This window comes from Maylandia zebra, linkage group LG4, assembly GCF_041146795.1.
Source record: "Maylandia zebra isolate NMK-2024a linkage group LG4, Mzebra_GT3a, whole genome shotgun sequence".
Taxonomy (NCBI): domain Eukaryota; kingdom Metazoa; phylum Chordata; class Actinopteri; order Cichliformes; family Cichlidae; genus Maylandia; species Maylandia zebra.
In genome coordinates, this window is record NC_135170.1 from 34,109,966 (window position 1) to 34,123,597 (window position 13,632).

At 46.3% G+C, this 13,632-nt stretch overlaps 1 protein-coding gene across 12 annotated transcripts in view; it reads left to right on the forward strand.

Moving 5' to 3' along the window:
- The window catches only part of LOC101487767 (RNA binding protein fox-1 homolog 3), a 431,072-nt gene that overhangs the window by 156,540 nt on the left and 260,900 nt on the right, over window positions 1–13,632 (forward strand). For 3 of the 12 annotated variants that reach the window (XM_076883451.1, XM_012920561.3, XM_012920562.3), the window contains one exon: window positions 3,786–3,848. The exons of 1 other annotated variant lie outside the window; for it this stretch is intronic. Coding sequence is in view for 6 of the 11 variants with exons in the window: in XM_076883449.1 (XP_076739564.1) it covers window positions 3,636–3,848 (213 nt within the window). In the remaining 5 variants the exon portion in view is untranslated. 8 more of the 12 variants (XM_076883449.1, XM_004556389.5, XM_076883447.1 and 5 more) reach the window with 5 other exon arrangements.

A 13,632-nucleotide genomic window follows, 5' to 3' on the forward strand; every position in this document is an offset into this window, starting at 1 on the left:
TAGACAGAGGTGAGGTTGCTATTGGTATGCACAGACAACACCGGCAGATTCACCACCCAGAATACCACTGGGAGATTATACCCTTCCTGCTCCACGCAGCAGGGATTCGGCTACCGTAAATAGAGCGCTTGGGAGTGTGCTGTGTGCCCAGAATGACAGAGCACTGCAGTGGCTGAATACTCCAGCCAGACGGCGAGCACAAACTCAAGGACTGCCGCAAATACAGTAATCTCTCATGCTTTTGGTTGTGGTTTTTACCTTTTTCTACAGGGACTCAGAAATCGTCGCGCTGGAGATCCATCTGGCTGATTGTCAGCGTGCACTGGGCAGCCGTTGGGGCATGCAGGACACAAGCTACAGACAAAATCTGTTGGACTTTAGAAAAGAAAGCAGGAGGCCAGAGTGGAAAAAAATAAAAAAGCTGCTCACAGGAACCGTGCATCAGTCAAGACAAGAATTCGGGCCTACTTATAGTTTTCAAAGGAGAAAATTGGGCCATTTATTTGCTTTTTGCTCAAAGATTAAATGAGTTTATTAATAAATAATTCATTGTATGGTTGTATCAAATCTTCCGAGGCACGAGGCGTAAGTCGTAGCAGTGCGTTAGCATGCCGATCGTATCATGAATAAAAAGCAGGAGTTCGTCTAAAGGCTTATGCAGAATCAGAGACAAAACCTGAATGACAGTGAGAGAGGTAATTTGAACGAGTGTAATGACTTGCTGTTGCCATGGTGTGCAATGACACACAGTGGAAACACAGACGCAGCACAGTGAAATTCAAGAGGAGAAGCGCTTCGGCACGTTTTAGCAACAAGCTACCGATTACGTTACGAAGGGATAATTAACGCGAGCGTGCACCAAACCTTTTGTTTTTTAAGGAGACGTTAATACAAGTTTAATTAAAACATTTCATGGTCATTTTTTAGTTTTCATCGTCAAGTATTAGCAGCTTCTCTTTTTCTCCTCCACATCCCAATTTCCATTTGTCTTACGTTTGACCCATTAAAACTGCATCTGTGCATTTGACTTAATATGGGCACGGAGGGCTGTCTTAATTAATAAGCAGGCATCCACCAAACTAATCTGCCTGTGTTGTGAAGTCTGTCCTTTCCATTAAGTGGGACTCACATTATCTCCTAATCAAATTAGTCACTTAATTGTGGCCCTCCCTTGATGGATCCCATGAAAAAAGGAGTGCCGTGTTTGCTGCAGGGGGATGTGTGAAGATGGAACACGGCTGTTTCATTACGATATGAATTTTTTAATAACCAAAGCGTTCACTGTCATCTTCTTGCTTTGAACCTTGGCAAAGGGTGAAGTTGAATTTGACATTTTATCCACTCACACAGTTGAGTGTCTGGCTGCTTTGTTGGGGCTAAGTACCATAGCCCAGGGCCACTACCCAATTGCCCAACAGGGGATTGACCCCTGTCATCCACTGATCACTAGTCTGCTTTCTTAATCACTCCCCCGCATTGTCTACTGCAATACTTGATCTCAGTCGATGCATTAACTCCTTCATCCCTCTTAGAGCTGCTATTCCCCAAGTCGTGATTAAGGAGTGAAATCTGATGTTACCAAAGATTTCACTCCATCCGTCCATCCTTGGACAGATTGGCTCCTGAGGGGAGGGTCTCTAATTTTAAGGAGCCAAGTCCGCCCCCGCGGCGTTACAGCGCGGGCGCGGTGGCCGGGGGAAACCCCGGGTCCTGATGAATGGAGGTATGTGTGGTCGTTTGTCCCGCTGATTGAGTTTTATCCCCTGCCCTTTCACAGCAGCCAGACAATAAAGAGAGCCACATCCAAGCGTGACAGGTTAACCTAACAGTAATAGAATACTCTTAATAGTCTAGCCTCAGCCAAAGTCCACGGCAGAGACGTCCAAATAGCCAAGCTTCCTTTGTGGCGGGAGTGGAGGTGTGAGGGGGGACCGGCTCTCACTGTTGTTGTGTGATGGAAGCAAGGACAAAGAGGGCAGCTTGATGGCTTAATGTGCGGTTTGATCGCTTCGTTGGGTGAAATTGAAGTTAGCGAGGGCGACCGAACACAAGGGAGGGGGTGTATTTTCAAAATGGAAATTAGTCGTATACGAGCGTGACATCGACGCGCTGTATCGCTTAAATATTTTATGGGAATCCTTGAGCCTTTGCATTGGTACAGATGCCGCGACACGGTGGTGGCGTCTGCACAGAAAAGCACAATCAAAGTGAGCAAACTGTCAAAGGAGATTTGGATGATGTTGTCATGACGTTGACATGAACGTGTCTGTTTTCTGGCAGATAATCTTCACAAAGAGAATCCTCCGGGCTACATGCATCCGCGCAGGCAGAGCCTCTGACTGTGTTTGTTTCTGTTGCACCTCCGCTCGCAGTTTGTCATGTCTGACTCGGGCTTTAATTAGGCCTGCGAATTGAAGCGGCGGCAGCAGCAGGGCTGGGAGCCCTCTGTCCACAGCTCAGCCGTCCTCCACGGTGTCTCCTCGGAGGACCTCTCTGCTCTGTGTGGTTAAGATAATAGAGGCTCGCTCGGAAGATGTTAATTGAGGGGAGATAAAGTGCAGTAGTGGCTGCGGGGATGCACGGAGCGGGGGTGGAGGGGAAGGAGGGAGAGCTACCTGATTAGAGGCTGAGGTGTTTGACTTACAGCTCTTCTTTTGATGATGATATATGTAGCACCAGATTTTTCAAGGAGAAAGACAGAAACGCACGAGGAGGAGCCTAAGAGATAGTTATTAAAGTTTTCCCTGGGGCGTTTCTGTTCTTCGCTGTGCCGTTACTAAGTTACGCTCTCGGGTTTGTGGAGTGAAGAGTCAGGTTTCGAGGAGCTTTTTGGGGGCTCAGAAGGATCTGGCAGCCGTGCAGACGGGCAGGGAGAGAGGCAACTCTACCTGGGCCTCGGAGGTTGAAGCAGAGATGGAGGTGATCTGACCGAAACAGCTGAAGTGACAGAAGCTACATTAATAGTGGCATATGTCTGGAGCAGAGAGAAACTAAAAGGGAGAGAAAACAGACTCTCCACCAGCCCGGGAGAGGATGAAGGGAACGAGAAAGAGGAGGGGAGGACGAAAAAAGCAGAAAACAGTGCCAGCAGCCTCTATAATTGCCTCAATGCCGCTGGGATTGCTTTCATTCAATTGAAGCATTCTCTTTCTCTGTACATTGGAGGTGGAGATGGAGGAGGAGATGGAGGGGAGGAGGGGTCGGGCCGGGTGGCGTGGGCGGGCGGGAGATCCGACGGTGCCCTCCCTCTTCCAGCAACATACAGTGATGAGGGCGATAGCTCCCCTGTAGCGGCCGAATCTCTGGCATCAGTGTGAGCAACAGAGAGAGCGAGCGAGCGAGTGAGATTTAGTGTTTGTGAGAGAGAGAGAGAGAGCAGAGTACTGTGGAAGAGTGAGGCAGCGATAAGGAGGTAGGTGGACCACAGATCAGACCTGTCAGATGTGATTGTGCGGCCAAGTGCAACCCCGCATGTGAGCGTGTGTGTGTGTTTTTATATTTCCCAAAGACAACCAGCTTCCCCGCCCCCTTTCATCACAACACACACAAACACAGCATCGCTGCCCAAACACACGCACATTGCTCGAGGAATCCTTTTATTTCTTTATTTGGGCTCCTGTTGGTGCGTGCCTTAGATGCTCAGCTCCCTCCTCCTCTCTCTTCTTCTCCTCCTCCTCCTTGTCCTGTTCTTCTCTCCTCCTCCTCCTCCTCCTCTCCCCTCTCGCTTTGCCGCTCTCTCACAGCCTCGGTTTTCTTTTTTTTTTCTCCTCTTCAATCTTGTGCAGGTTGTATCTGACGGAGGGACCGGTGCCGCGCTCCCATCCCCGCGCTCCTTCAGCAACAACACTGTGAGTATTCTCATGCTAATTTGGCTTCTCCAGCCTCCCCAACATCGGTTTTGTCTATTTCGCTTTCTTTTTATTCTTTGCCTCTTTTATGTTTTCATCCGTCGCGCCAAACACAGCGGCGGCGGCAGCAGGAGAAGCAGCGCGGGAAGGGAGAGAAAGAGGAATGAGAGAGGACATGCACAGAAATACAGAGAGAGGAGAAGAGAGGGGAAGGCAGAGAGGGAGGGGGGGGGAAAGAGTCGAGGAGGGAAAGGGATTTCTGCCGCCGCCGCTGCGAGCAAGCCGCTCTGCTTTCGGAGGTGTTTCTCCTGGAGGATGGTGGAATTGCCGAAGGGATGTAGGGGGCGGGTCTTGGTTTTGTGAGTAGATAGTTGTGCGAGAATGATAGGGGATGTTGTTGACAAGCATAGAGTGGCTCATCAGACAGCCGGGCAGCTGGAACCAAGGTTTTCTCTGTTGACTAAACTTCTGATTCATCCGTCACTTTCCATATTTACACGCGCACACAGATAGATGCGCTTCTCTTTCTTCTTTCTTTTTTTTAACCGACGTTGCTCTTGTTGTGGAGCGAGGACTTTTACGCCGCCGTCATTTTTCTGGTGACGCCGTGCAGATGGGGGATGAATTGTAGATGGATGTTGCTCCTGGTCCAAGATGTGCTAAGCATATGTGTGTGCCATTCATAGCCTCAAAAGCACTTAGCGTAGTTTTAATGACTACAGTAGCAGATGCACGAGTAGGATTTTTTTTTTTTAATTCAGTGTTTGTGCCCACGTACCATTAGTTGTGACAGGGTTTTGGTTTTTTAAAGAGGAAAACGCGTTACTACAGAGCTGTGCATGCCTAGAGTGCAGTGATTGTGCCTACTGTACACAATAAAGGATAGTCAGTGTGTGTGTGGGTGCAGGGAGGGGGGGTCAGGAAGTCAGCGTCCATCCGTACATGCTGCTCTTTGATCAGAGGGCCACGTTTAGTCTGCCCACGACATGTGTCTGAGCCATATGAAGAGTGGGTGGGTGTGTGTGTGTGTGTGTGTGTGTGATGGAGCCAAGACGGGCCCTGTGCCCTCACTGCAACACCATAGCTAATGGGCACATGGGTCAGCAGGGTTGGACGCTCCTCCGCTTGTGCAGATATGTCACCAATACTAAAAAGTCTCCGAGGCCTTCACCGCAAGTCACGAAAACACCAATCTTTGCGAGGCAAAAAAAATGCCCATATTGGGCCAACAAAACGCTCACAACACACTTTGGCAGATTCATTTGGCAGAGTGAAAGGGATTGATCTGAGCGTGGCAATTAGGCAAATTTCAGAACTAAGCATCTGGCGAGGCGAGAACGCTTTGCCTGGCAGAGGATTACCATTTTAGTTCCATTTTCAGACAACGCAGCCCAGAATGTGTTATTTCACAGCACTCCAGCAGCACAGCGGCTCGGGCGAAACCCAGCGAGCACATGAAGGATCTCTGTGCAACATTTCTGCTGTGTATGTTGATTCCCACAACCTGCAAAGTCAAAGCGGCGCGCTGATTAATCGCGATTAGGTTTAATATGCGTGTTCGAAAGCGGTGGCGGCCCGGCCTCCCTTTCCTCTGCCTTTATGAAAATGAATCGTCGGAGTAAAATGCCTGAAATGATAGCAGCCTGCCGATGAGCTTGCTTTCTAAAGTAGGCTGATATAAATGAGAACCATTCCCCCAATTACGGAAGATTAGGTTACCCTCCACCAATCTGAATCCTTAAATCCCTTCTGTTTTTACAGCTCTGTCTGGCGAATGTAATTCAGCCTCGAGACCTGGGCAGAATAGCAATAAAAGAAGGTAGAAACTTTAGCAGTGAAACCCAGGCAGTAAAAATATCCATTGGGAGAGAGCTAAAGCACATGATAATTGACACTGCGCTGTGTTGCAGTTGGCTGTAATTAACTGTGTAACAGAGGTTGTCAGTCGGAAAGAGAGAAAGCCCCGACTATCTTAGTGCATTTAACACACTTGAAAGTGCAACGTTTATCGTGTCTTTCCAGCTTTCACCGAGGGTGCGTTTCAGGTTAGCGGGGGCCTCTCGCCTGTATTTATCCAGATCTTTTACTACAGGCCCAGTCAGACATTACGCGCCGCTTCCTTTATCCTTTGTTCGACAGTTTCAGTGCATGAAAAATCAAAAGGAGCCATTGTTTCTGGGGCGAGCGCAAAAAAGCTTATCATCTATTTTTAGTGCGCTTTTCCTCATTGTTGCCTGGGCCACGATTCGTGCTTACGTCTAGCAGGAGTGTGCCATAAACTATGTTGTGCTTCGCAGCCAGGCGCTGGCTGTGGTGACAACTCTCACCCACACGCTAGTGATCTATGAGCCATATAGCACCGACCCCCTGCCGCCTCGCCAGCCGCTTTCGAACGCGCGCGACCGCAGCAGTGTCGTTCTGCCTGTGTGATAGCACCCATATGCGCACAGAGCACCTGTATTAATGTAATGCGCTAAGCCTTTATTTCTCATCACTTATCACAAGCCGCTACACGCTGTACCGAAAAGGAGGGGAAAAAGCTCATAAAGATAAAAATCACATTTCACTAGAGGGTGCTTGTGTGACAGTGATATATGCTGTGAGCATCCTGCCACCTCATTGAGATGGGAGTGAGTTCTGGGTGGGTAAATCAATTTGTGCAAAGGCTGTTGGCGCTAGTATTGGTTTCGTGATATGATCTTTGTTGTCCATTTTTAGAGGTCAGCGAGAGCGCCACGACAAGGGCGAAAGAACCTGACCGCGTTCTCTTGTTTCTGGGCTGGTAAATGATCTACACCAAGAGGATTGTGGGTAATCAAAAAAGTATACACATGTTTTTCCAGGTTTAGGCGCTATGGATTCTCTATTAAGAATGCACGCTCATCCATTATCGCGCGTGTCTTGATAGAGTATCCACAGCCAGAGGCGAGCTCTGTCTGCGCATTAATCGGCGTAATTACTCAGCGAGGGTGACGGTGATTATGGAGGTGCGTCTGAGTGCAGATACCAGTGGGAAACTGGGGAGGGGTGGACCTGGTGGTAGACCAGTCAATAGGTGAGCGCGACTCTCATCTCTGGGATCTCTGGTCAGGAAGAAACGACAGGAAGCCATTCCCTGGTGTCCGCCTCGTGGCGTATCACCGTAGTGTGTTATACAGTAAAAGACTTTATCCTATACCGCCGAGAACTACTTTGAGCTTTCGCCGTCAGTTCAGAACATCCCTCGTTCTCCCTCTTGAAATCATTTTTAACTCTACTCCAAAGTCGAGTACCCAGCGGACCAAAACAAATCAAAATGCATGTTTGAAAAAGAAAAAAATAAGAGCCAGAAGTAAAAAAAAAAATGCTAAAAACTATGATTCATACTGACTCAATCTAGTAATATCTAGAGTATGTGTGAGAGTAAAAAAAGCTCTTTGAGCTTTGGCTGGGAACAGCATTTCCACTTTAAGAGTTTTAATCCTTTTGTTAGTAAGATACTGATCTCGTGACTAAATGGAGAGCTCAGTTAATGCTTCAGTCACACGAGAGTAAAAATAGGACGGCAACCTTCTTGTGACCAGGGGAAAAAATGGTTGCACGTGATGGTTTAGCAACAGCCTCAACCTTGGCAACGGTTATTGATCGACTCCAAACAACTCGCAGCAGTCACTCTGATTGGTGAAGGTTTCCAAACCATTAGCATCTAATTTATAAATGCAGACAGACTGCCGACATGTTGCAGTCGATCTGCGACACGTGCAACAGGGGACTCGACTCAACTGGTTATGTTCCTATATGAAAGCATGCAGAAACTACCATTTGTCACAATTTGTGAAGGAAATCCGCTTTCCTATCTCTAAAATTACATGTGCAGATTTGCATTTTTCGCTAACTTATAATTTATTTGTCATATTATCATTGATTGCATGCAATTGCCAACTTGAGTCCGGCTTATTGATCTTTTATTGATTTCTTAATGAACCAAAGTCGCACTGAAAACATCGACCGACGAGTGCTCGCAGACCTGCTCGCAACTAGTTCAGTGGCAGTGAAATGTCTGGTTCATTGCCGTCACAGTACCTTTGGTCATCCTGCAGTCTGTTGTTTTCCTGGTGGGACTTTAGCATTTGGTGGGACGCTCGACAAAATTACAATCACAACGTTTCAATGTGCAGGACACAACCATGGGTTCCTGCACATCTTTAAAGAGAAATGCATGTCAATGATCACATTTAAGGTCATTAAATGTTTTATTTTCACCCTTGAAGTCTTCTATTTTGAGATGATCACATTCTATATTTGCAGCTATCTTATATTGATGCCTTTTTTAAAATTATGTGCTCAAAAGCTTCATCTCACATTCACTGAAGGTATCACAGGTATCACAAGCTTTCAAATACAAGTTTGGAGATATTTGGCTCCGAGATGAAAAATACCAAGAATATCCTGAAAGTCGAAGGAGCAATTTTGAGGCAAAAAAAAAAAAGTTTGAAACTTGGGACAATGAGTTCCTGAACAATCAAGTCCCGTATGAAACCAGAAGAGCACACTATGCTTGTATTAAAAAAAGATAAGGTGCCAATGGATTCTTTCATGCCTGCTGCTAGTACACCGTCATCTCCTGCTGGTACGCTGACTGGTAAAATTGGACGTATTGATGAGTTCTGTTAAACTGAATCTTTCAGTAATTCTTTTCAGCGACTGCTAAACTGCTCCGTGGGTTGTTGTTTTTTTTTGTTTTTTTGCACACAATCTGTATTTTTAAGATGTTTTCTGACTCTGAACTTTTAGATACATTCAAAAAGATAAAGCATTTGTTGATTTGGTAATGTTGCTGTGTGGAAATGCTTTTCACTTCTCTTTGTTTAGGCTTTTAAAAGGTTTTAAATTTGACTTTAAAAAAGAAAGTGTGCGGCAATCTCATTCCACCAATAATACTGAAGCTTATTAGACCGTCTGTGGTTTGAATATTGAATTATAACTGAGCCTCAAGAGCAAGGATGTTACCACTTGATAGGGGGAAACCGAAGCGAGTGAGTGCATGGAGTGATATTATTCCCTGTTCAAGTGTACACAAGTAAGAAAAAATAGAATAACTAGGTGCGAAGGTTTCAAGTTACGTCATCTAATTCACCGTACACGGAAGACGTCACCGTACCGGCCGCACTCTTTGAGTGACTTGTGATCTCTGGGAACTGCAGTGCAAAATCACCACAGCAACTACTGCTTAGCAACAAAGATGTTGCCATCATAAAAAGACGGGGAAAAAAACAAAACAAAGAAAAACAACAACAACAAAAAAAGAGGAGCTCTTGGAGTTGTGACTTGATTTAGTGTGTTAGAATCTAATTAGTTTTATAGCACCGACCGGTGCGACGGTGGCCGTACAGATGTTCGGCACGAGAGATGCTCGTAAAGAAAAGGAGACGGCTGGTAAAATCAAAGCCGTCGAGTCAGGGAAATAAAAGCGGAGGAGGGGGAAGCGAACGCGCTCCAGCTCTGAGGGCTCTGTATTGTCTGTACAAGGGCAACACAGTTACTCTTTGCGGTACATTTCAGGAATGTCTTATAACATTGTCAGCGTGCCGGCTAATAGGAAAAGCATTGTTGGCCATAATAAGTGAATGAGTTTAATAGGTGAATGTCTTCCACTTCCCTTCTTATCTCGGTGACTTTCACTTTCTCGTACCGCCCGCAGCAAGTAATCATGGGAAATATATGACTCAGAGACGCCGTTTTTAATTAGGGACAGTTTTTAGCATTATGGAAAGAAAAAAGGCTTTTGACTTTTGGATGTCTTGAAAGAATTTTCCCGTGCGCGCACACATGCATGTGGAGCCATTTTCTTTGAGTTTGGCTTTCTCATTAATCACAGCAGAACCATGGCTGATACTAGCGTACGGGAGAGGGAACCAGGCTGGAACGACAGAGTCGAATATTTGAACATCTCAGTGCTGATGTGTGCAAAGCAGAGCGTGTGTCTGCAGGGGAGGCTTTGAAATTTCATCCACTCCATCCCTTTTAACTCGGCGGAGGGGATGTGTGTGTCTCGCTCCAGTTGGCCAATGGCACGTTAGGAAGCTCCTGAAAATCCCCGCCGCCCGCATCCCCCCCGTCCGCCAACCATTCACACACACACACACATGCACACTCCTCTCTATCTCCCTCCCCTCCCCTCGCCTTCCACTCCACAGACCTGCACTGTGTCAGATAGTTTAATGTGAAATTGCTTTTCTTTCAAATTTCCCCCTGGAAACGCAGGTCGTCGCAAAATGTTACATCTCATAATGGTGTGTTATTGTTGTTCTTTCATACGAGTTCTTGGCTTCCGAGCGTAGGATTTTCAGCACGGAGCTGAGGTCACACTCGGCTATTTTTCCCTCTGCTTCTGTAGCCTCTCCTCTCCTTCCTCCCATCTCAGATTCTGCAGCGAACTCTTCCTCTGCTGCGCCCATGGTAACCCCGCTGAAAAATTTATCACCACCTCACTCTATGATTACGCTATGCATTAGCAGGGCTTAAATTTAATTTGTCGGCGGGCCCTCGCGGCAGTGCTACGGGCCTGGCCTATCAGAGACACTTTGTAAAGGGCCTGGAAGAGCCTCCCGGGGTGATCCTATCAGTCAGACACACTGTCAGCAGACACACTCAGTTAGTCAGCATTGAGTCAGAAATGTGGCCCAGCCAAGCCACACGCCACCGTTGGCTGCTCCGCTGGGCCGCTGCTGTGGGCATCAAGCTCCCCCGCCTGCCAATCAAAGCTCCAGCAAGGATGCTGACCTTTGTTCCCCTGCTCAAATGAATGCTCTTCAACAGGTGATCCGGCCGACTCCCTTGCCTCGGCGCGCTCAAGTTTAAATATAGCAGACTTTTCTTATGCGCCTTTCGCATTAGCCTGTTACAGCACCGCTGTGTGTTTGTGTCAGTAACCCTGTAGGATGGAGGCACATTGCTTCTATATTTTTAGACTTTATTCAGTACGTGTGTCAAACCTCCGACAATCGCCTCAATAATAATCACCTGTCCTAAAGTGGCTATTACTGTCTCCCACTCCTGTGATTTACATTAATACCTAGTGGTTAATGTCATGTTACTTTATTGGGAGTATGTGGAACATTAAATTCAAGGTGCTGCCTCTGCAGCTATACGCTGTGCGATTACGCTCCCTTATTTTTACTCTTACATTTTCATCCTCACAGATGACTATCAAAATAGCTTGATCTGAGGCCACCACAGACTGCTTTTATCGCCGCTCGCAGAACGAGAAGGTCAATTTTCAAGGCATTTGGTTGGAGGAAATGTTTAAACCGTCTAGTTACTAAGAGAACCAAGAGGGCCTCGTTCTTCCCGCGGCTCTAATTGGGATCCATTTTCATTTTCATATGGTTTTAAATGTCAAGAACAGAGCACACGCAAAGTGTTTTGAAATTGCTCAGGAAGGCCTTGGTCCCTGGGTCACACAGGTTGAAAGCATATTGGTTTATTATGAAAAGAAGACGTGGTGTAAAAAGGCACTCTGCAGCTGAGTTTTACCACTGAAAAAGGAAAAAAAAAAAGATGATGTTCTGCTTCTGACCTCATCCTTGGTCTGCTGGGAACATAATGTCAAAAGTTGCCAGCCCCTTCTTCATTTGACAGAAACAAATCCTCTGAAAGGACTCCCCCTCCCAGCGTGGAGGCTGTACACTCTCTTCACGCCTGGGTTTCCTCTCACAGTCAGAGGATATACAAGGCAGGTTGACTGGAGACTCCTAGTTCCTGAATTTTATGAATGGAAATGTGCAATTTTCAATCTGTTTTCTACCTCTACTGCCACGAAGCGAGAATGCTAAACATTCTTGATGTGACAACATATAAAAATAACTAAATTTGTTCTGTCTGATATCACTGGTGTTTCTCACTTTTGTGACACAGGCATTTAAAGAAAGCTCACGCTCATCTCTCTTAAATCCACCCCCTCCCCCAGAAAGTATTGTGGAGTGCATGCATTACATAAAGCCAAATACACTTTCATATCACCAGGAATTATACCATTAGCAACAGGGAACATTAATGGATGCTCTAGCACCATTTAGTCAGCATCCTGAAGACTAAGAATAGCTATCCTGTCACATGTAGGGTACCAGTTGAAGCTCACATGGTGTCATTATGCTATAGTGAACTAAACTGTTGAGTTAACATTTACTTCATAAGATAAACCCCTGTGAAGTTCTTAATAATACCACCAGTTCTCTCGCTGTGTGCCTGAGATGACCACGTTACACTCTCAGTGATATCAGACGGAGCACGAGTAGAAAGCATGTTTGAAACAGAGGATTTAGAGCAGTAGAAGCCTTCGGCGCACAGGGACTACTTGCTAACATCCTGAACTCCTGTCTAAAATCTTGGTGATGGCTAACATTAGCATATATATATAAAAGAGTAGCCGCCACGTGCTTGTATGCACGTCTGTCAGGGCGGGTGGTGTCCTGGGGGATCTCCTCCCAGATCTGGACCAGGGCATCGCTGAGCTCCTGGACAGGCTGAGGTGCAACCTGGTGGTGTCGGATGAACTAAAACATCATGTCCCAGAGGGGCTCTGCTAGATTTAGGTCAGGAGAGCGTGAGGGCCAGCCAGCAGTATCAGTCCTAAAATAATGCAAGCATCCAAAATTAAACTAGGATGTTTGGAAATGACGTTTTCATAGGGGAGCTAATTATGTGTGTGTGTGTGTGTGTGTGTGTGTGTGTGTGTGTGTGTGTGTGTGTGTGTGTGTGTGTGTGTGTGTGTGTGTGTGTGTGTGTGTGTGCGCGCAACTTAAAAAACTAAAATAAGAAAAAGTAAAATATGTCCACTTAAATAAATGTGTGTATGTGTTGTAAAAATCAATCAAAGGAAATATGATCACTATAGCCAAGATCAAAAGAAGACAGAGAAACAAAGTATCAGTTGCACAATAAACACAAACTATGGAATCACTGTGTGAAAGCACAGGAGAAGCAAACCCACTGACTGTTGCATTTCCAGAGAAAATTATTTTAACGCAGTGCTAAATCTTACTTTTGTGCATTATACTCTGAAGGAGCCCTTAGCCTAGAAAACTGTTCTGCACCTGAAGCATGCAGGCTGCATGCGATCTTGAATTGCTGTTAGGTCAATAATTAAATTCCCCGGAGGCCTGATTTTGTATCTGGGGTTCAAATGCAATTTTTCTCCCCCTAACAGTGTATAATCCCTCGTCCGGGCAGGCCTGTATTTCTACCTTAAACATCCCTTTCATTCCTTCATTTAATAAATGACACCCAGAGGACGAAACGGGGACAAGTCCCCGCTGACACCTGTGAAATATAGACTGATAATGCTCCTGCCACTCGCTTAATGCCGCTCCCTTCCACCTCCTTTTGTCTGACAGGCCAGCCAGATGCATGTATCATAATGAGCGGATCTCGCCGCCGTCAATTAGGTGCATCTTAAGCATGTGACTGAAGAGATGAGGGATCTCTGCTGGCCTTTGGGAATGAGCGTCATTTCTCCTCCGAGCGCACGTAGCATCACAAGCAGAGCGTCTATTGCTTTGTCTTTTAGCGGCGCGGCGAATATGCGGTGATGGTCCCAGGGGCGGTGTGACGGAGAGGAGCGCGGTGTACCGGCGTCCGCGTGCAACCCCTCCCCCTCGTCCTTTTTTTTTTTTTTTTTTTTTTTTTACAGAGAAAGAACTCACTCATTGTTTGATTTAATTACTTGCTTTAGACTTCAGCAATTATAGCTGAGCAGCACATATGTTAATTATATCTGACCTCACATTTTTGCTGCTCTGTTAAT